The 23642-nt window shown below is 36.3% G+C and overlaps 1 protein-coding gene across 6 annotated transcripts in view; it reads right to left on the reverse strand.

The window, feature by feature from the left end:
- The window catches only part of LOC120532652 (inactive N-acetylated-alpha-linked acidic dipeptidase-like protein 2), a 2009486-nt gene that overhangs the window by 372083 nt on the left and 1613761 nt on the right, over nucleotides 1-23642 (reverse strand). For all 6 annotated transcript variants that reach the window (XM_039758865.1, XM_039758875.1, XM_039758892.1 and 3 more), the window contains one exon: nucleotides 4760-4906. In XM_039758865.1, the coding sequence (XP_039614799.1) occupies nucleotides 4760-4906 (147 nt within the window). The remainder of the gene's footprint in view (nucleotides 1-4759; nucleotides 4907-23642) is intronic.

Consider the following 23642-nt stretch of genomic DNA (forward strand, 5'->3'; position numbering starts at 1 on the left):
AGTTGGGCGCACATGGCTAGTAAATATATAAACAAACATTATATCAAACTGAGGCAAATGCTTTTCTACTACTTCTACGAGGCTAGGTTGCAATTCTGTCCTTGGACTGTTACTTTTTTCTGATTTATATTGACATTGATTCCGGTGTATATAGGAAAGTTGTGAAATTTGCAAACAACATCAAATTTGAAGGAATAGCACACACTAAGGAGAGAGAGAGAGAGTGCTACATGTGGACAAAAGAAATGCAAATTATAAACGCAAGATGGAAGACACATTTTCATCATCCAACAACCAATATGCAGAAGCAATTAAAAAGGCAAATAAAATGTTAGATTATATTGTAAAAACTATTAAATATAAACTGAGAGATCTTATGCTTAGACTATATGATGCACTAGTGAGGCTACATCTAGAGTATTGACTGCAATTCTTGTCACCACCCTACAAGAAAGACAGCAGCAGTGCAGAGAACGACCAAATGCATGCTAGGACTTAAGGACATGTTCTGCTCTGGCAGACTCTTGAATACAAAGTATAGGGAAAGTATTGTAAAAGTCTAAAGATTCGATGTTGAGATTTTGATGAATCTCTATGTTTCAGACCTCCCTGACTTTCTCGTATATGAAGTATAGCGAAAGGTTTGGAATCCTCCAAAAATTCCATTTCGAGATTTTGATGAATCTTGACATTTTAGACCTCCCTGAGTCTGAAAATACCATTTTTGGAATTATGCCTGTCTGTCTGTCTGTGTATGTAAACACGATAACTTAAGTACACTTTCACTTAGGTCAACCATATTTTGCATACAAGTACTTTTATAATAATTATTCAATATATAATTAATTTGATTTGATTTGTTGTTGATGGTTCTTTAATGTACATAATATAAAAATATAATCATTGTCTTGTGGTTTACTCCTCAAATATCCATTCTCATATCTGACTATGCGAGAAAGTCTAGGGGAGACCACTCCCAATTTTTCTTCTCGGCTCATGAAGGATAGTGTCTTTTGGATGCTGACCAGTCCCATTCTGTGTATTAAGGTTAATATGGATGATAAGAAAAAATGATTGTTGCCATCTTTTGATGTGACCAATCATAATTTAAATTTGGCACTGTGGGGGAATCAGGGTTAATCCTTATTATACCCAATGGACATTTTTTAAATTATAACAAGCAAAGTTAAATAATAAATAATGACAAACAACGTCATAGAGAAATTATTATCATTGGGACCTATGCAACTTGCATAGCTTGTACAATATATAGGGAAAGGCCAGCACAGATTGGAGTAAGTATAATGGTAAAAAAATGTCAATACAAGGATATCAGGACATCATAGGTAATTAGGTGCCTACCTTCATCCTGAGCTTAGAGGGATGGTAAATGGTGCAATGTCGTAAGGTGATACTTCATGGCAAACACTGTGCTTCTTAATATAAGAAGAGTAACGTATAAATGCTGTGCCATATTTAAACATTGTGGCTAATCAGGTAAATCACTATATGATAGCAGTGTGCTCATCCATCAGTAGGCTTTTTGAAAGCAGTGCTGCATGATACCAGGCTAGGAAAGCATTGGAATGGTTCTGTGAACATAACACTAAAGTATGCTTAATGCCATGGCCTCTGCAATCGCTTGATCTAATTCATATCAAGGTAAGCTAGAGAGTGTTATTTAACGTAGAGAGACACCACCAGCTTATCCAATGGCATAAACAGACCCCTTGACTTAAACGTTTCTGAGTCATCACTTGAACATTGGTCCATGCACCAGTAAATTATGGATGTTCTGAGAAAAGTAGAAAACCAAATCACTCTTCTGCAAATGTACCTAAAACTGGAATGTAATCCATATGATTGACAATATGACTCATCACAAGACTGTGAGTAAATAACCTAACCTACATGTAAAAGTATATTTTTAAACAATTAAACAATAGCATTGATTTGAAAAATGCCTGGGATGATATTTGTGAAAGTAGGGAACTATTTAAATAGTGGTTATTTGTTATATTTACAAGTATCATTTGAAAAATAACATGGCAAGACCTGTCATTTTCCTGGCAAAACACACCTTAAGACTAGTATTTGTTAGAAGACAGTCAAAATATTTCAGATTTTGTTGTACCTGTAATCATATTTTGGAATATCAAAGCACAGATTCCAGAATAAAAAAAATATGCCATTGTTTGTTTTCAAATTTCAAAAAACACCACAAGAGCTAATGCTTATTTTGGGATGAAATATAGTTACAGCAATCCCATAAGGAAAAAGACAAAATATTACAAAGGTTAGTGAATGGAAGATAGCTCAAGAAGTGCATGGAAAATGGGTATAAGTCTGGTCTAGCAGACATAAAACAAAAGATGAGGTGAAGTACTTCATTTCTAAGAGGACATGAACAAGCTAATCTGGCATTAGGAAAATATGTCAATCTACTGGGCAATGTAGTAAAATGAGGTCTGTGGCTGATTGTAACCTTTTCAAAAAAATAATCGCCACACTTGCAGCTTTAAGGAGGAGTAGCGTGGCAGGAGTGGGTCCTCGACACGATGTGGGTGGTCCTGCACTTAAATGCACAATCGCTCATTGTCGTAATTCATTCCAGGAGCTGCTAATCACCACAGCTGTGCCACGTCCCCATTTTAAAAGGGGACGCACAAGTGGAGGGAGACAAGGAAAAAAAATACACAACACAGGTTAGTAAAGGCAGGAGACAGGAGGTGAAACAGCCAGTGTGGGAATGAGTGAGCGAGCGAAAGGGAGCAGGCTTGTTGGAGAGAAGGCAGAGAGCTGGGAGGAGAGCCCCTGTAAGGTGTGTATGGCTGACTCTTGAGGGCAGCCGGAATGGGTCGCTGCTGCTGAGCTGTTTTGAGGAGCGGGAATGACCAGGAGTTTGGACAGCTCACCATGGAAGAGAGCAGGGGGTTGAGGAGGATTGGAGGGAGAGCGCCCTGGACGTTGGGGACCCAAGTCTCAGTCCAGTGATGGAGACTGTATGTAGCTGTGGGATGGAAGGCAACTGGACGTGTGGAAGGTCAACTGCAAGGCCCGGAAGGAAGGAAAAAAGGGTTTTTAGATAAGAACAGTTCCTACCAGTGGATTTTAACTTTGTTTTACAGTATTGGGATTTATTGGATTCATTTAACCTACACTTTTTCATATGTTTTTATGGATTATTTATTTATGGACAGTTTTGAAAAACTACACTATTTATTTGGACACCGTTTGTTGTTTTTAATAAAGGCACTGTACACTTTTGTACCTTCCCCTTGCTTCATGTGGTGTCCACATTTGTACAGCTCATCCCAGTCATGACTACCAATGGTGCTGGGTTCAAGACGCTCCTAAATCTGGAAGGGGGAGCATGGAGCAGGGCCCACACTGTCACAGGCAATCATAAGGAAAAAATATTAAGACCATTTTTTAATTAAGAATAGTTTTTACTCTTTTTGAGCTTTGCATTGTAGCTTTTTGGTCTAGTTATCTGCTTAACTATTTGTTCATATGTAGTGGTGCATCAGCTGTTTTAATGGAGGTTTCAATGTATGTAGAATTTAAATCTAAGCTGAAGGTTCACTATTTCATTTCAGCCTGGCATCTACTAGAGCTGAAAAGTACTGGGTGCTGGTGCATCAAAATTTAACAGCCATCCTGCTAGTCTTTGCTAACCTGTTACAAATGTGTTCTCCTAATTCCAAAGAGACTCCCTCATTAGTGCTACTTTATCTTTTAGCCAAGTTAACAGACACAACTTTGAAGTATATGCAATAATGAATGTCACCACAGTGTTGCCCTACCTCCCATATGGAGTCGATTAAGCCAGACCACATCAATTTTATTAATTTAATTAGACTTTTTCTTTATTACAAAATGCAGAAATTTTAAAAGAATGCTTGATAATTCCGAAATATCTTCTCTGGGGAGCTAATGTCAGTTACACCCCTCTAAGAAGGCCAGTATATAAGAATAAGTCAAATAAGATTGAAATTTGCATTAACTTGGATGTCTTGATTAGTTCTCTTTTAGTTGCTTTTCTAGAATTTCTTGCAATAGTGTGAGCATTTACAATATAATGTGTATTCACAATTCTGATTTATTAAAAGAACAAAATCTTCATCTCCAAGTCTTCCAAGCAATGGCAGCTATGGTTGTATCACATTTTGGATAAACAATTGTTGTAATAAGAGTATCGGCACACAGCCAGTCAGCCACAGGTGATGTTAAATCTGTAATAGTTTTGAGGTAGTAAGCACACTGTCTATGGCCCAAAGGTGCAATTTTTTTGTTTACTCTCTTCACTTACATTTTTATCTCCTTTCCATCTATGCCGTTTTATAAACTCGAATTTTCCTTTACTGGGATGTACGGAAGTGGCAAGTGTCCCAGCATTAATTTGAAAAAGCAGCACTGAGCAGGTCACTAGTCTGTTGACACACTAAGACACACATGCATATTTAATTAGAAAAAAGGTACAGTTTAACATAATTTGCTTATCCTTTCATAGTGGGAGGAATCATATATGAATACAAGGAGTCCTATTAATGCCTTTCAAAGGGGAATCAAACTGGAATTCAAGCATTTATTTAACCCTTATAATCCAAATGTAGGGTTGCTAAGGGACAAAGCCTATCCCAGCAGTACTGGGTGTAAGTAAGCAACTAATCCATAATGGCCCATTGCAGAAAACACACACACACACCCCTACATTCAATACTTAAATTTACTCAGTGAAAAGGCAATGGAACTTTACCTCTTGTGTTTTCGCATCTTGATATGAGAACTCAATGGATGGAATTCCAAGATGGCTTGCAAAAAAATCAGCATCCCCTTGCATTTGGACAGATATGATGTTTGGTCTGGAGCACTTCTCTTTCTTTGTGCAGTTTAAATAGAGTTTCTGAAAAGAAAGTTCCAAATCTGATCAGGAAAAAGGCTACACATTAAGGGGTAATGGTAAAGTGTGTTTTAACAAGGCAAAAGAGCAACATACATTTTTCAATCAGTAAAAGAACAATAGTGCACAATATTTTTAACTTATTGACTACATTATATCACCTGGAAAGTACAATTTTAAACAAGAATGCAACTTATAGCGCATATAAATAAAAGTAAGCATCAGGATGTATATGTATATGTAAATGTAAGCTTTTATCTTAAAACCTTCAATTTATCTCTCTTTGCTGATCTCTAAAGAAAGAAATTCACCTAGACATAAATATGCAGTCTAAACAGGCAAAGGCCTCATTTGTCTGATTTTCCTATCTATATCACCAGAGCTCATCCATGTTTTAGTTTTTGGAGGCAACTGTGACAGGTGCAAAGGCCCACAAGGGTCCATCAGTCACTAGCACAGGTACCCATGAAGAAGGTGTCTGGACAAGTACCGTTGCTTCTCATAGATGATTTCCAAATTTAACTAATTTTAACAGTGCAATCATGATAAAGACCAGCCCCACATGTCACCCTCACCACAGAAGTAACACTAAGTCACTTGGGAAACATCAGATAGGCACAGAGAGTGTTGAGATTGACCCACCTAACCTCTGTCAGATCTGTTAAACAGGGTGCACAATTCTTTCCGCTCTGCTTTTCACTGAACAAGACTAGCAAATAAAACTTTCTTTACCTCCAATAAATTGCAAAAAGACAGGCAGAGGCTTTCTTACACTATTTTCTCTGGGAGAGGTGATCAAGAGAAAACAGACATGGTCAAAACCACCAAAACCTGTATATTGGTAGATGACAATAACCAATGTCAGGGAGAGGACACCAAAGTGGATATTTTGTTTAGGATAAGATATAAATAGTAGCTTGACAAGAGCAAATGTTGCTCAAATATTGAAGGCTATTTTTTTTTACCTTGAAGAACTTTAGTTCTTTACAGTTGCTTGTTTGGACAAATTAGGTGAATAGCAGTTGTTGGGCAGAATGTCTGTTCTCATGAAATGTTTCCTTATTTTTATATTGTTATATCAAATAGTGAAGCAGCTGTCATTTTATTATTATTATTATTGGTATTAGTAGTATTTTTCTTTTTTGTTTAGCATATGCCTTTAAAAAAAGCAGCTTCATTTAGTTACAGCCTCCATATTAAATGGACAGTGATAACATTTGTGCTGCTGCGAGTCTCCTTATAATATATCTGTAATAGTATTGTCATAACCATCTATAGAACTAGACTAATTGTGAAACCAATTGGCTAAATCCTTCAGATGCCTCCGATTGTACTATTCGTTTCTTCCCATCTGCAATTACTAATTTTATTCAATCAAGAGAATACATGTAGACCATTCAAAAGACCATCACGCTTACTACGTTAACACTTTCCACCATAATTCACAAAAATGAGGTTACTTAAGTTCACTCCTGCTAACATCTTTTGGACTATGAGCGTAAAACATCACTGCAGTGTTCAGTATAATGTCTCAGGATGCATCTGGGTTGGTGATGGTGTTGAGCACCCTAAGTTGGAGTGGTAACAAACCATCACTGAATTTTCAGACAGAGGAAATGCAGACAGCATAGCTTCCCATATAATTTTCTCAAATCTCACACACCTAGCAGTCACATCCTCTTCTGCTTGTTAGGAATATTTGCTCTTATGGACTAGATCCTGCCAGACACCATGCTGATTTTGCAGCCTATTTGCAGAGCACTAATTTCCAACAATATAATTATCATAACACATTTCTTGGAAATGCCTAGTGAGTGTCATTAGCACTCTTCTCTATCACAGAGATGATTTTGGACTTTTAGAATGACAAATACAGCCCAATCTGCATCTGCTGAAGGCCACAGAGACCCTGGAGGATCTGTTGTACAAGGCTATTTTGGATGTGCTACAGGACATCATTCCCCAGTTTTGCATTTGCAGGACACAAATTACAGCTGCTTGTATCATTAACCTTGTGGGAGATTAATTGATATTAACAGCCCCAACATATGTAAGCCTTCTTTAGACCAATAAATTATCTCCTTGTGCTTGTTTTGCAACCATTTCTTCCTCATATGTCAGTTGACTGGTATCCTGAATTTTATGTAAATTGGAAAACTGCATTCTGTGTACAACTATTTTTTGATGAAAGTATAACAACTAATGAGTGCATTTATGATAGATAGATACATAGATGGATAGAGATAGATAGAGAGAAGATGATATAGTGAGAGAAAAAATAAAAGGCATTCTACAAAAGTAATTATGTATGTCAATAGACAGACAGATAAATAAACATACCTCTGTTTAAACATACATTCTAGAAGTTACATTTTACACAAAATCTAAAGTTAACACACAACCTGGTGGGACGCTGCAGTGTAGAGATGACATCTCCAGGGACTTTTATCAGCTAAAAGACTGAACAGGGGAACAAATGCCAGCCCGAAACATAGTGAGGGACAGGCTGAAGTCAATACAAGTTACAGAAGAATACCCAGTAAAGTAAAATGAGGGTAAACCGTATTTCAAAGTCAGGAGCAGAAAAAGACCTAACACATGGCCTACGTCTAAAAATCTAACTACACTACAGTTTCTTGTTTATAAGTTATCCAATAGGGATAATGAAACATGCTACTGACACCACATTTATAGCGAAAGTCAATGTAGCACTGATTGCAGTCACATCTCAGTGCATCACATAACAAAAGATGGCTGAAATGAAACAAAGTCAACTTTGCAAAAACAAATAAATCCATAACAATAATCCATGGTAAAAAAAAAAAAAACATAAAATGCCACAAACAAATGATGAATTAATACATGCAGAAAAAACTTAGAAATAAATCAATCTTTTACTGTATATGATTAAATTCTGGAAATCCTGTCTCACTACACTCCAAGACATAAACTTAGATCTTCAAATGGTGGTCTGCTTGTAATTCTAAGAGCCAAGCTTAAATAAAGTGGTGAGGCAGCCTTTTACTGTTATGCACCTAAAATCTAGAATACTTTACCAATTGAAATTCTCCAGGCTAATACTGTGGAATAATAAAAAAAAATCTACTGAAAACTCTTCATTTTAATTTTTTTTAAATTTTATTAGCTATATTTTAGTTGTCCACCTAAGTGACTACTTACATTCAGCCCTGTAAGCTGGTCCTCCAATTTACAAAGAAAACTTGGGTGGCAGGATTGGCACTCCAGCCACAGTAAAACAAAACCTCACACTGTTCCAGTATGGTGCTGAGGTGTCACTCGCTGCACTCCGATCCCAATCCAGATTGTTTGTTGTGTGATGGGTGCGGCAACATTTTATTAGCGCATGCTCCCAAGCTAACAGACTACATTGTCACAGAATTATTATATTCTTCAGGGATTTGGAATCTTTACTAATCTCTCCTTTTCTCTGCTGTCTTTTCTGGTTCTTTTGTGGTGTTGTTTGGTTCACCACCAACTGATCAAGACACCATGCAGCCACCTGTGATGCCGGAATGAATCAGCTGTCCTCAAGACTGACATCATCGTATCCTCTCATATGAAGCCTGAAAACCAAGAGGACTGATTTAAGAACATTTATGTTAGGTAACATGCCCAGTGGGGGCTGGGTGGTCTTTTGGCCTTGTAACCCTTGCAGATTTTTTCCCTCCTTTTTTCTGTTCGCCTGACTCATCTTTACAGACTTGCATCATGATATTATACAGGTATATACTGTAAAAACTCTACCCTTCTACTACGTATACAGTGTATCTGTTTGATAAGATTGTATAGATTTGTTTTTTATGTTACTGATTTACTTATTTGTTTTTCTTTTCTTATAACATTCTTTTTTACATCTTGTAAAGAACTTTAAGCTACATTATTTCTATGAAAACATGCTATATAAATACATGTTCTTGGCTACTAAAAAGATTGTAATTATTCTAGATATGCAGCACACTATAATATATAGTCGGTCAATAAACTAAGCCACATTGTTTTATATGAATTACAATGAGAAGTACGAACAGACTAGGAAATGACAAAAAATGAGAGGTTATGTTTGAAAAAGAATTTGGTGAAGCCACAGGGAATAATAATGGCAGATCTCAAAGAGGCTATGAATGATGAATCAGGATGCCATTCACACTGTTTTTTAAGAGTGCTGAAACAATAATCTTGATTCATGATATTATTGATGAATAGAAAGATTACTCTGAAGAATGCCTGAACCGAAAGACATGTCAGACTAAGAGGAAAGAACCAGGGCCAGATGTTCTTGATTGGGCAGGATACATTTTTGTGGCTGAGATACCTTACAACGATGAGAATGGAGGAGGTCCAGTCAAAAATACTAAAGTCAATGGTTCCGTGGTGCATGGCAAACATGGACAATAGGAGAATCTTTCATGCAGGAACAGCAACAGGGATCCAATTCTTGCAGTACAACTGTGAATCAAGTCTTTCTGTTTCCCGAGATATCTGAGTAGGTCTTTTATAATTATGTCTAATAATTAGTACTTTGGTCTTATGACACCATCCAATATCCAGGAGGAGACACTGCAAGAGAATGGGGTCCTTTAGTCTCATTTGCATGTGTATCAAATCAAGTACTGTACTTAAAACGAATACGTTTTCCACATTACAGGCATTGAGGAGAATTCATCTACAATGAATCTAGGACTTCATCAAGGTTTTCTGCTCTCTTTTTGCTTGTTTATGATTTTCTTGCTTTTTGATTTATGTAGTGGTTGCTACACTGTGGGTTTTATAAAGAATGACAGTGATGACACAAGAGCTAAACCATCACAGAAATCTTTCAATTTACTAGTCATTCTTCATCAATATCGGCACCTGTCATTGGAAGCTTTAGGGAGTAAAATAATGAATAAGATGGTGAAAATAAGGTTTCTTTATTAACTCTTCATCATAGGGCAGGAAATCTGCCAGCCTGGAATGAAACTGGTGTACAACTGGTAATGTTTCGAAAATAAGCTGAAGTGGAATGGGCAGCTGGTTTGAATGCCCTATGAGGACCTATTCAGGGATCTGTACCAAGCAAAGTACAATGAAAGCACAAAAGGAACAGATCCAAAATTTACTGAAGAGATTAAATCTCTTAACTATCTAAAAGCATATATGAAGGGGCTAAAGACCTTTGCTGGGCTCCTGAAAGTTTAGTCAGCCCTACTCAGTTTATTACCCTGGTATTCACATTATAAATGGATGGAAATAGTGAGGAGATTTTACTAAAAACACAATTGATATTGCTGCATTTAGCTTTCAGACTTAGGCAAATGACATTTTACTATTGAACTGCTAATAATCTAGCTATTTGGTGCACGTTTATTTGTCAGGAGACTAACTCCATTGCCAATCACCCTGCTCCTTAATAAAAAAAAATCATAAGCCACCACTGCTCAACACATTACTGTTTGAAGTCTGATTTTTGCATAGGGGAATTTTCACAGTTGGATTCCTCTAAATCCACTTAAAAATTCCATTTGCTAGAGATGCATCCTTCCTGACCTCCTTGAAAATTGTCAGCTATTTAGACAAGGAGTGGGAAGGAGATATGTCATTTTCCGTCAGACCCTGGCATCATCCTGAGCACATCACTGTTTTCCACCAATCTACCAAGTTTTCATAACAATCTGTTTTTTTCACTGCAATCCATATACCATTTATAATTTACGATGAAAAAAACTGTGATATTCACTCATTGAGCCCACAAGTCTATTTAATATTCTTAAGAGCATTTTAATAGAAGTGAAAGTGGATAGATCAATGTAATGCACTTGATTCTTTCAAAAAAAAAAAATCTAAATAATCTACAGAGAATAGAGTAAACTTATAACAGAAAAAATGCCCTGATGGATACAACACATATTCCATTTTATACTATGAAAACAATACATTAAGTACAATAAGTGCAGTATTATTTTTTTAATATTATTGCTATACAAACAGGAAGGCAGAGAAAAGAAAGGAGGAACATTATTGATTGCTATCCTGACTTTTTGTGCAAAATTTGTATATAAATATGTATATCTTACATAAAGTATTCAGAATATATATATATATATATATATATATATATATATACATATACACAGTGTATCCAGAAAGTATGCACAGCGCATCACAACACCCCATAATGACAACGTGAAAAAAGTTTACTTGAGATTTTTGCAAATTTATTAAAAATAAAAAAAATGAGAAAGCACATGTACATAAGTATTCACAGCCTTTGCTCAATAATTTGTCGATGCACCTTTGGCAGCAATTACAGCCTCAAGTCTTTTTGAATATGATGCCACAAGCTTGGCACACCTATCCTTGGCCAGTTTTGCCCATTCCTCTTTGCAGCACCTCTCAAGCTCCATCAGGTTGGATTGGAAGCGTTGGTGCACAGCCATTTTAAGATCTCTCCAGAGATGTTCAATCGGATTCAAGTCTGGGCTCTGGCTGGGCCACTCAAGGACATTCACAGAGTTGTCCTGAAGCCACTCCTTTGATATCTTGGCTGTGTGCTTAGGGTCGTTGTCCTGCTGAAAGATGAACCGTCGCCCCAGTCTGAGGTCAAGAGCGCTCTGGAGCAGGTTTTCATCCAGGATGTCTCTGTACATTGCTGCAGTCATCTTTCCCTTTATCCTGACTAGTCTCCCAGTTCTTGCCACTGAAAAACATCCCCACAGCATGATGCTGCCACCACCATGCTTCACTGTAGGGATGGTATTGGCCTGGTGATGAGCGGTACCTGGTTTCCTCCAAACGTGACGCCTGGCATTCACACCAAAGAGTTCAATCTTTGTGTCATCAGACCAGAGAATTTTGTTTCTCATGGTCTGAGAGTCCTTCAGGTGCCTTTTGGCAAACTCCAGGCAGGCTGCCATGTGCCTTTTATTAAGGAGTGGCTTCCGCCTGGCCACTCTACCATACAGGCCTGATTAGTGGATTGCTGCAGAGATGGTTGTCCTTCTGAAAGGTTCTCCTCTCTTCACAGATGACCTCTGGAGCTCTAACAGAGTGACCATTGGGTTCTTGGTCATCTCCCTGACTAAGGCCCTTCTCCCCTGATCGCTCAGTTTAGATGGCCGGCCAGCTCTAGGGAGAGTCCTGGTGGTTTCGAACTTCTTCTTAAACTTACGGATGATGGAGGCCACTGTGCTCATTGGGAAATTCAAAGAAGCAGAAATTTTTCTGTAACCTTCCCCAGATTTGTGCCTCGAGACAATTCTGTCTCGGAGGTCTACAGATAATTCCATTGACTTCATTCTTGGTTTGTGCTCTGACATGAACTGTCAACTGTGGGACCTTCTATAGACAGGTGTGTGCCTTTCCAAATCATGTCCAATCAACTGAAAAATCTCAAGTAAACTTTTTTCATGTTGTCATTATGGGGTGTTGTATGTAGAATTCAGAGGAAAAAGATGAATTTAATCCATTTTGGAATAAGGCTGTAACATAACAAAATATGGAAAAAGTGATGCGCTGTGCATACTTTCCGGATGCACTGTATACATATACATATATATTATATTTATATATAAAACGCCCTCTGCTCTCTTTGCTTGCCCACCCTCGTGTTTGGTTTACTGGATATACAATTTAAAGAGGGAATTGTTACATATGCATTATTTTCACTTTTACTTTAAAAAGTTAAATAGCAAGAATAAACATAATAATATTCAGTTTAGGAGTATGTATTATGTACATGTGTTTTACATAAAATTTATATTCAGTACATTATTCATGTTCAAGTTCAAGTTCACAGTTATATATGTGTAAATTTATAGTGACTACAAGAATAAAAAGACCATGATAACAATGTGCCTTACATTTTGCAAAATCCTGTGTTCAAATCCTAAACATGTCACAGATTAGGCTTAGGCTAATTGTCATTACTAAAAATGATCCAAAGTTGTAGGTGTGTGAATTGGTTTCTGCAATGGACTACGAAATGGCAGGGTATGGTCCTCTCTGGTAAATCTTTTATTAGGATAAGTAAGTTCTCAAAGTCAAAACTAAATGAAAACTACATTAAAACTGGTGGGTATCATTTGTTAAAGAACAGTTCAAGGTTAGCTTTGACAATAATATTGGATGTTAGCTTAGTGTTTAAAATATATGATTACCACAACATACAAAACTAAGTAATTATACTGTAAGTCTTTATTAATAAATTACATAAAAGCCATAAGGTATAACAGACTGTATGTAAATGTGTCATGCTATCAGCAACAAATAATGTAATCTTATCTGCAAAACTGCACAATACCTCTGACAAAAATCACAGTCATAATTGTGAAATAATGCAATAATATGAAACTATTGCAATTACATTTTTACAATAGTGGGAATAAGCTTCCATGGGTTAGAACATCTATTTACGCCTTTCATTTAGACTTGATCGGTCTTGTATGACATATCTAAGAATATACCAACACAAAAATAAATCTACAATAAATAAATCTACATTATCTACAAATACAATGGGGGTATGCATATTCTTCAGAAATTAATATAATTTTTTGGTAAACTTAATTCAGTATACTGTATTAGGACACAACTAGATTCACTAAAAATGCCTCTGAATCTATATATTTGAAACTACATTCATATACTCAGAATTTGTCTTATATATTCAAACATTATTAAATACACTGTATATTGGATTCTGCTTTACATACTCAAGTTGAACTTTACTGTACAGTATTTAAAGTCAAATGTTAACTTTATATATTTGGTCAGTTAACTTATTATTCCCTTATATAATTTTGTGTTTTGCAGAATAAAGATTAATTTTTGCACAGTTTCTTAAAATTGTATTATATTTCAGTTTTTTATGTTTCAAGGTATTTAATTATTATTATAATTTTATTTTTAACTTCAGTTGCAATCCCTACCTTTGTGTGTCTCTTTTTTAATAGCCGCAAACATTTTGTTTAGTTACCATGCTGTTTATCAGTCACATGACACAAAAGTCATGTGGCACATTGCACTCTGACTATTAAAAACGGTGGCATGCAGCTTCTGGCATCCTGGCTTTGGGATACTTCTGGAAAGATGCTTTGTGTCAGCTTTGAAAAATCTTTGGTAAGGACGATTTTCCTTCCTAATTTAGTTCAAACCCTCAGATATATTTTTTGGTCTTATTTTTGACTTCTTTATTCGCTTTTGTAACACAAATTACTTGACCTTCAGGTTTTCTGAATCCAGCTTGTATTTAGATTTGTCAATCCCTTTACCTTTTTCCTCTCCTGGTTATAAATATTTCATCTCCATTTTGAGAATATTTTGATTTTCTGGGTGTTTCATAACAATATATCCAGAGATTGCTTTTATATATTCAGAACTGACTTGAATAGAATTTAAATTTTCATAAGTGACTAATATATTGCCTGTTTGGTGCCCCATAATTTTCATATGTGACTTCAGGTAATTTCATCTTTTAATGACATTTTTATTAAAATACAAAAGCCAATATTTAAGACAAAAAGTAAGTGATTTTAACAAGTATTAAATTAATAACCCTATGCTCAAATCCCACTCCTTCACACATTCCAATCCAACCTAACCCAACCTTGTCACATTCAATATTGACATCAAAGAATGTGACAGGATCACTACATACCAGCAAGCAATTGTACAGCACAGGATCAAGTCCACTAAAGAGAAGAAAAGCTAAGAATAACAGATGTAGCCCGCAGCACATTGCATCCATACAAAGACTAGCTGCATGACACCATACAATTTCTCAGTGTAACACATGAAATCAATCCTCACTGCTGTGAGCTTCAAAAGGGGCAAATTAAAAGAATGGAAGGAGAATGGGAATCAGGGAATTTCCAGAACCTTCCTGAAATTTTCATCAAAGTAAATAAACTGCACTGGATAACAGATAAATGAAGTAAGGAAAAGTCTCCGAGTATAAAATTGTGTAGAAGCAAAGAAATGGAAGGTTAACAAAGAGGATGGATATAATAAAATCAGCTTCACTAGACCAAAAACTGAACACAGAAGAGCAGACATAAAACATGTGCATAAATATACCTGAGGTGTTCAGGGAACAAAAAAGAGATTTAGGGTCATAGGACATACACAAGGCATTTTGTTTAGGTAGGATGGAATATAAATAGTGATAACTAGGATTTCTTGATACCAAGAGAAATTTTCAAAAACTAAATAAAATTAAAATGAAGAAGTTGATAAAAGACCCAGATGCCATACTAGCTTGATTGATAAAGAGTTATGAGATGCCTTGCAGAGAATTGTGTATAAAGTTGATACTGGTTTCTAGCTAGGAAACAGTGTAAAACAAGAATTAATACAGAGGGCTGGGAGCAAGAACAGAAGAGACTAGAACCCACAAACTCTAAAAACAGATCTAAGTTGTAAATAAAAGTAAAAGAAAGAGAATGGGATAGACAAGGAAGATTTTAGAGATTGGAATGTTTGAAGGACTTATTCAACTAATATATTAGTCAGAGTGTGAATACCTTTGCTAGCCCAGGGCTGGAAAGTGATGGAACCACCTCTACCTTCATCTTCTCCCCCTCCCTACACTCTTTAACACAACATAACCCAACCAAATCCAACCCTGTCACATTCAGGGCTGAGTTGGTTTGAGTTGGGATGGGTTGTATGTGTGTCAGGCTGGATGACGGCCAAGATGCCTCTCTGTCTTATGCCGTATTTCAAGCACAGAGGTGACAAGATGACTTATTCTTGAAAATCCAGACATAAATATAACTCAGGGATGCCCTGTTTGACTCCAGCAGTGGATATGAAGGAGGATCAAGGAGAGGGGGGCAACCATTGCCAGACTGGACATTGTTTGAAACCCCAATAGTATAGCTCAAAATCCAGCAAGGAAACATCCTCCCTTACCTTTGCCCCTAATTATTGTAGAATGTTTAATAACAGGTCGTCTTTTTTTTTCTTTCACAGAAAGGTAGATAAAAGTGACCAGTGCTTAGTTGAGGGAAGATGTGGAAGCATTAAGTTGACAACGTTTTTAGTTAGATTGAGCTGGAAAACAGCTCAGTCGTGGCCACCAGCTGGTCATTGACAATGGACCTAATATTATGAAGAAGGATCTACATGTTACAACTACTGGTCTGGCTGCGCCTTCCTCTACATAAGATGCTTTTCTCGTTAGACTGTACATGGCTTTATGAGTCCTTCTCACCTCATTTGGCATTGTTATGAAGAAAAAGTTAAGGCTGAATAAAGTATAAAATGTAAGAACAGAAATGGAGGGTTATTAGTTAAAGAAATGGAGAAAATTCAAGTGAACCCTTGAAACAACCTTAGTGGACATTCATCTGTTACCAGGGGTCAGTGGTCTCAGGCAGGTAGCTATTTTAGGGGACTAATGAACTGGCTAAATAATTTATTATCTGGCTCTGAAAAATGATTTTAAATTCTTAAATGCCAAAAATGGGTTTAAAAAGTTGACATTGCAACAGGGTGTTTCAAATTTCTTTCCTCATACAATTTAAACATTTATAATAGAGCCTATAATGGGATGTCAAAGATAGGGTCAGAAATAAACTGGGGCCTTTGTAATATTAACAGCACAAATGTTCCGTAGCATTTCAGCAATGTGTTCTATTTCGCTTACTTTTGTCAATGCATTAGATGGAAAAAAACTATTTTAAAAAGACCAAAAATATATATAAACAAGGAGAAGCTATGAAACAGTATGTTAGTGGAGAGAGTGGTGCAGCTTGCAAGAACTTTGTGAATTTACCATAATCAGCCTGTTCTGACTACTGAACACCCAATTGTGGGTATTACGTGCATCTAATGAGTAAATATATATATATATATATTAAAAAAGGTAAAATCAAAAAGATATGTTCCTCTCCATTATCCATCTTTGGAGGATATAACCAGCTTACAGGCACTGACTCAATCAGCTATTGCAGTTCAAAAATAGGTTCAAGGCAGGAATGAGAGTTAAATAGTGTTAGGGTGTTAATTCACAAGATAGCATAAGCAAACAGAATCAAATCAAAACAAATAATCAGAACATTACTGGAAAGACAAATCAGTGACTGTATTGATAAGGCATTAACAATATAATTACAAAATATATAACTAACTAAAAGTTTGGGATCATGTCTCCAGCTACCAGCATGCTACAAGCTCTTCAGCCCAGACCTTGTCTTTGCCAGGAGAACTGAGATATTTCCATATTTTCCCAAAGTTATAGTGGTAAAGGCAAAGTGCATTACTGTCTCTACTATTGCTGGCCAACACTGGTCACACAGTCTTTCACTTTTCTAGGCCTATACTGGTTACCTCACAATTTATCTCTGTTATCTGTGTCAAGCAGTCTGGTAATGTAAAGACTTAAGCTGGTACTGTTGTTCAAATTGTTTGACTCATAGTTCAGGTAGCAGGGCCCAACTCTCATTTCCCCTCAGACTTGAACTTTTGGGTGCAGAAGACAATTGGTCAATATGGAAACAGCACTCAGGGCTTTATTGTGGAGGGACTTAAAGCAGCCTTATACTAGTTGAATACTCTCCTCTGCACTTAACCTTACAAAATTCTATTTTTGGAGCTGGGAGAACTTCAGCTCTGTTGGTGGGGGATGGGATAGCAGGCTGTTTGCTGCTTGTGCTGATCGACACATTTGCAAAACAAAGAAGCTGATGAAGAGGTGTGAAGGAATATAAGGTGGCACTGCATTACGAGTTTTTTCATAGGCTTCCTGGCTTCTAGTGATAAACATTTGACAACAAATCTACTAATTTACTGAGGATCCAACTAAATGATCCAGTAAGCCTAGATGGTTGTGTGCTCAATCTTGCAGAAGAGTGATTGAGTGATGCAATTAACATGAGACAAAATTTCATCTGGGAAATCCACATGAACTTCAGAAAAATATTTAAATTCCATACAAAAACAACCCAGACAGGAACAGAGCCATGGTCTACATTCTGTGAGGTGGCAGTCAGGGTTGAGGCTCATTTCATGAATGAACTCAATTAGTGCAATTCAACTGAGAAACTGGAATTGGAGTTTTATTAAATACCAACAGATTCAGAATTAGAACTGAACTGGAATTTGAGGAAGTGAATGTAATTAATTGAAGTCCCAAGTTTTCTTTTCATACCACATATGTGAGATTATATGTATTTATATATATATATATATATATATATATATATATATATATATATATATATAAAATATATATATATATATATATACATATGTATTGTCACACACGTGCGCATGGGAGGCAGCTAAAATCGGTTGGGGTAAGGACAGTTCTGAGACATACCAGGATGTGGCAGAGTGCACTGACTCTTTTTCTTCCTTGCCTGCAGGCCATTCCCGGGAGATTCCGCCTGGCTCTCCTGACGTCACTTCCGGGACTGAGCCTATCGAAGGAGACCTTGCCGGCTCCGGCCTCTGTGATGTCACGTCCGGGCTGAAACCAATGGCTGAAGACCTCAATGAACCCGACCCCTATGATCTCACTTCCTGTCTTCCCCTTTAAAAAACTCCTCCTTTTCCCTATGCCCTCAGTTCTGTATTGGACTCGGTTTTGTGCACAGCAGTGCTATCATTTGAAAAGAATGCTTTGCAGCCAGGAAAACAAATTATACGGGTGGCTACCCCAAACCTTGCTTTGTTTCATCGTGGCTTTTGTGACAATATATATATATATATATATATATATATATATATATATATATATATATATATATATATTGTGTATATATATGTATATATATACATATAATCTCTATCTCTCCCTCTCTCTCTCTCTCTCTCTATATATATATATATATATATATATATGTAATACTATTATAGATACCTTGTTGATGTGTTGTATTATATATGACACTTCAAATCTTAATACACAATACTGAGTATTTTTAACTGATAAATTTAGATTCTTCAAATCAAATCATCATTAGATCTTCCAACTTCCCACCAATAAGATTATATCTCTAAAACATCTTATTGGCAACACTGAAAATGCATTCTGTGCTTGCAGATGAGATAGGGATGGTTTGGCATTGAGGTGCAAGCTGTGGCAAATGAGCAAACAAGTAATAAAGCAATACAATTGATTGATCACCATCTTTTACATCACCCGTCTGACACCTTCAGTACAGGCACAGTCATGAAGCTAGACTCAACTGAGCATGTCTGTGCATAATTCTGGGAAATTTTAATATAATCAAAATCGAAGCAACAGAATTGTATTGGAAAATAATTGACCAGAGTATAAGATTAAAACAAAACAAAATAAATTAATGAACAAAGGAAAATTAGTTGAAACTGTAACAAAGATATTATGATTAAAATGTTTTTAATCGTTTAAATTGGCTTTTATTTGATTCATATCATTTGGTTTGGAATGTTTAGTCAAGACAACTTTTCTGTGAAGTGAAGTTTCATGGAATTTAGTGCCAGTCAAAACAGTTTCATACCATTCCAATTCTGTTTGTTTAGAGCTTGGTACAACTCCAATTCATATTCCAAGAACTACATTTGAACTGACTGTGCACTCTCAGTTCGTTCAATGAATGGCCACCTATCCTGTTGGCAATGTTCTATACTACTGTGCCACTCAATTTCAATTCAAAAATCAAAAATTTTGCATATGTGCTTTTAATTCTCTAGTCAGAAGCAGTACAGGATTATTTAACTTCCCAAAATGTACTGCAGATCAGCAAAGCCTTAGCTGAAACAGCACTAATGTAAAACACTGTGCTTTATCACAGACTACTACCAAAATAATTTTGCAAGTGTCAGGCATCTGCCAGGAGAATTTTAAACACTTTTTCAACACTGTCTGACTCATCTCATCAGCATCATCCCATTTTAGTAAAGAGATGCCAAAGGTTTCCGATTTTCATTCAACCTGGGCCTTTCTGCCTCAGGCAGATGCTTGAGTCCCATTTTGCACTGATGTTTCATTTACTTACATTTCTGCATGGAGGCTTCTTCATAAGCTGGCCGAGAAGCTCACATTTAATATGCAGTTAAACATTCAGCAAGCATTTACTTACAGTTAGCATTAGCACATATACCTTTCTGTCTAAAAAGAAATATCATTTAAACGAGGCACAACTTCAATTTGTGTGCTGACCTCAGCTGTGACAAGCTCCAGCAGAAATACATTTGAATTTCTGAATATTTGTGCTCAGATTCCAAACTGTTTTGCTTTTGTCTTGTGTGCACAAATCTCTATGTTCTTCTGACTGCACGCTATATACAGTAACTGTCCATGCATTATTTAACCGGCTTAATCCAGTTTACACATTTTTTCACATCACAAAGGTTTGCAGCCTATCCTGACAGCATTGTGCATATGATGGCAGGAATTTACTCTTTGACTGGACACCAATTTGCTGCATGGTACAGTCACTCATACAGTCACTATACAGGAACAATTCAGAGCATCCAGTAAAACAAAACATGCATGTTTTTGAGATGTAGGAGTAAAACTGAAGTATGCTGAGAAAAACACATTAATGCCATACATGAAGTGACCAGACTGAGATTTGAATCCAAGAGACTGGAACTGTGAGACAGCACTGCCTTCTGTGGTTCCATTAGGTTATGATGGCATAAAGATTATTCAGATAATTACAGTGACTATAATGAGCTAAAATCCTCTCGAGAGCTAGTTCCTACATTGCACCCAACAGTGTCTCTGGCCCTGTATGACACAGCACATCGAAGTGGGCTCAGGCAAGAAGTGAATAGTGAATAATTACATTTCCTTACCTGGACAGTTACAGTACATCCAGAAAGTATTCACAGCGCATCACTTATTCCACATTTTGTTATGTTACAGCCTTATTCCAAAATGGATTAAATTCATTTTTTCCTCAGAATTCTACACACAACACCCCATAATGACAACGTGAAAAAAGTTAACTTGAGGTTTTTGCAAATTTATTAAAAATAAAAAAACTGATTCATCAGTGCAGCTACTGTGGAAACAAAGCACGGTGTAAACCTTAAGTTTAAATTAAGTTCATAGACAGGCTGCCGCTGGCGTTTGTCATGCCTAAGATGAATACGATATTCACGAGTTACAAGTTTAATGACAGGACGCAGGGTATAAACGAGACTTTTCATCACTTTGTAACGGAGTTAAAATTGCTGGTGAAGGACTGTGCTTATGCAAATTAAAATGAGATGGCCAGGGATAGAATAGTGTTTGGCACAAACTCAGCAAAAGTGTGAGAGAAACTTAAGTGCCGGGTCTGAGCTAACATTACATAAATCCATGGACATCGCGACATCGCACGAGATAGCACAAGCACAGCTGAGAAGCTTCGAGGCATATACTCCGAGTGGCTCACGTGAACTGACTTTGCAGGACTGGGAAAGGTAAACACGTGCATGCAGTGTGTGATGTCTCACGCACACTACTTCTCCACTGCAAAGCGCGGGTATTTTGCTAGTTATAGCAATAATCCTTAAATGCACAGACAAAATAAAATGAAATGATCAGCATGACAAAAGGACAGGGCTTTATTGCATTGCTAAAGGCTAACTTAATTCAAAGTATAGCCATCTTTTAAATAGCCTTATATTAACACTGGCATAAATACTGCTCAAATACCACCATTTATGCCTGATATGTTTCAGCCAGGGTTCCTCCCCTGGGGCTCAAATCTTTGTTTTCAGTGTTCTTTGTTCATTTTTGATTATTTAAATGTATTTATATCTATACTAATAAAAGGCAAAGCCCTCAATAACTCGTATCTGTCATGCTTACAGAAGCCAATCAATCTAAAAACATTTCTTTAGAATGTGGATCAAAACCCATGTAAATACTGGACAAATACCCAGTCTGGCCAAAATCAACACATTCAGTCCTAGATTTTGAACCGCCAAAGTACTGAAATAAGGTAATACACATTTTTTCACTAACACATTATCAACTGCATAATGTTTATGTTCACAGTAATGCATTATTATTATTATTACAATTCCTATTTACTGTATCTCTACAACTGAACTACATACCATACAAACTATACTGGTGACTGTAACCTTGTTACATTTTTAAGGTACAGGAAAATATCAAAACATTTAAAACGGCTTTTTATGCTTTTTTTTCTGGGTCCAACTATATTTGATACTAAGGCCATTAGCATTTGGTCCTGATTATTAATGTGAATCATCAGACTCCTTTAACTTGTCTGCCGATTGGTGCTAATAGTCTGTAATATTTTACAGTATATACCATATCCATCTATTGACAAGTCCTTGTTTTAACAAAGAGGTGCATTGGCTGGGATTGGCTTCACCAGACCCCCGTGACCCTGTAGTTAGGATATATAGTGGGTTGGATAATGGATGGATGTATTTACCATATTAAAATACATTGTATTTATACACTCCATACATTACCTGCACTTAACCTTCCAAATGAACATTTTTCCAGGTACTCCAGTTTATTTTTACACCTCAAAATGTGCAGGTTAGGCTATTAGACAAAACAATATTTTTCTGCACTGACTGATTATTATATTATTATAATAATATAATTATTATTATTAGATTATTATACAATGCAGTCAACTAGTGCCCTGTCCATTGTTTGCTTCTGCCTTTCCTTCAATGTTACTAGGATACTCTTTCGATGCCCCTAAACTTAAATAACTGTGGTCAGAAAATATGTTAGTGTAATAGCATGAATACACAGGAGTACACTACAGAGGTTTAGAAGGGACAAACAAAAATGCTTTATTTTATATCCTGTAGCTCCTTTTCAATAATGAATAGAAACACAAGATGCTTTCCAATTACAAAGATGAGGTACTGTTTCTTAGATATATATTTTTTTAACAATTTATAGAAAGGGAAGTTTAAATAACTTGCTCAGAGCTAGAAGTGGGGACTGAATCAGCAAACTTGAGGATCAACGGACAATGCCATAACAACCTGACCACAATACGCAGCAGAATTTTCTCATGAAACCAAACAACTTACAACAGGAGCTTGATTGTTGCATCATTGGACTGAAGGCAGTAACCATAACCCTAGCACAGACATGCTGTCAAGCTGTGCTATACTGTTGGGAAGGAATGAATGCCCTGTGTATCTGTGAATAATATGATCTATCTATCTATCTATCTATCTATCTATCTATCTATCTATCTATCTATCTATCTATCTATCTATCTATCTATCTATCTATCTATCTATCTATCTATCTATCTATCTATCTACTCTATCTATCTATCTATCTATCTATCTATCTATCTAATTTGAGGTTATTGTGTATTGTATTGGTGAGTTATAACTATAAAGCTTGGGTTTGTCACATTGTTTTGGAAAGTTATGTTTCAATTAATGTGAAAATGTGTTCTGTTTGCTACAAAGATGTTTTTAAGCTGGCAATTACTGGTTGTCTGTATTACAAAAAATGTAAAATGCTTTCCTAAACTCCTCACCTAAATAAATGTAATTTCTTTCTTAACTCCATATTCAAATATATCAGAAGTTGATTTGATGTTTGCAATTTATGTAAGTAATTGAGCTGGATGAGGAAAAAGCAGATACAAAAAAATATAGGCTGCTGTTTTATTTTCATCAAGTGTTGGGTTCTCCATTGCAGAGTCCTAGAAGGGCAGTCTGTTTACTGAGATTTGTATCATTACAAAAATCAGAAAAAAAATAAAACTGTACCAAAGAACATACTGTAGGTAATTCTATT

Source organism: Polypterus senegalus, chromosome 1, assembly GCF_016835505.1.
Source record: "Polypterus senegalus isolate Bchr_013 chromosome 1, ASM1683550v1, whole genome shotgun sequence".
In the NCBI taxonomy this organism is placed as follows: domain Eukaryota; kingdom Metazoa; phylum Chordata; class Cladistia; order Polypteriformes; family Polypteridae; genus Polypterus; species Polypterus senegalus.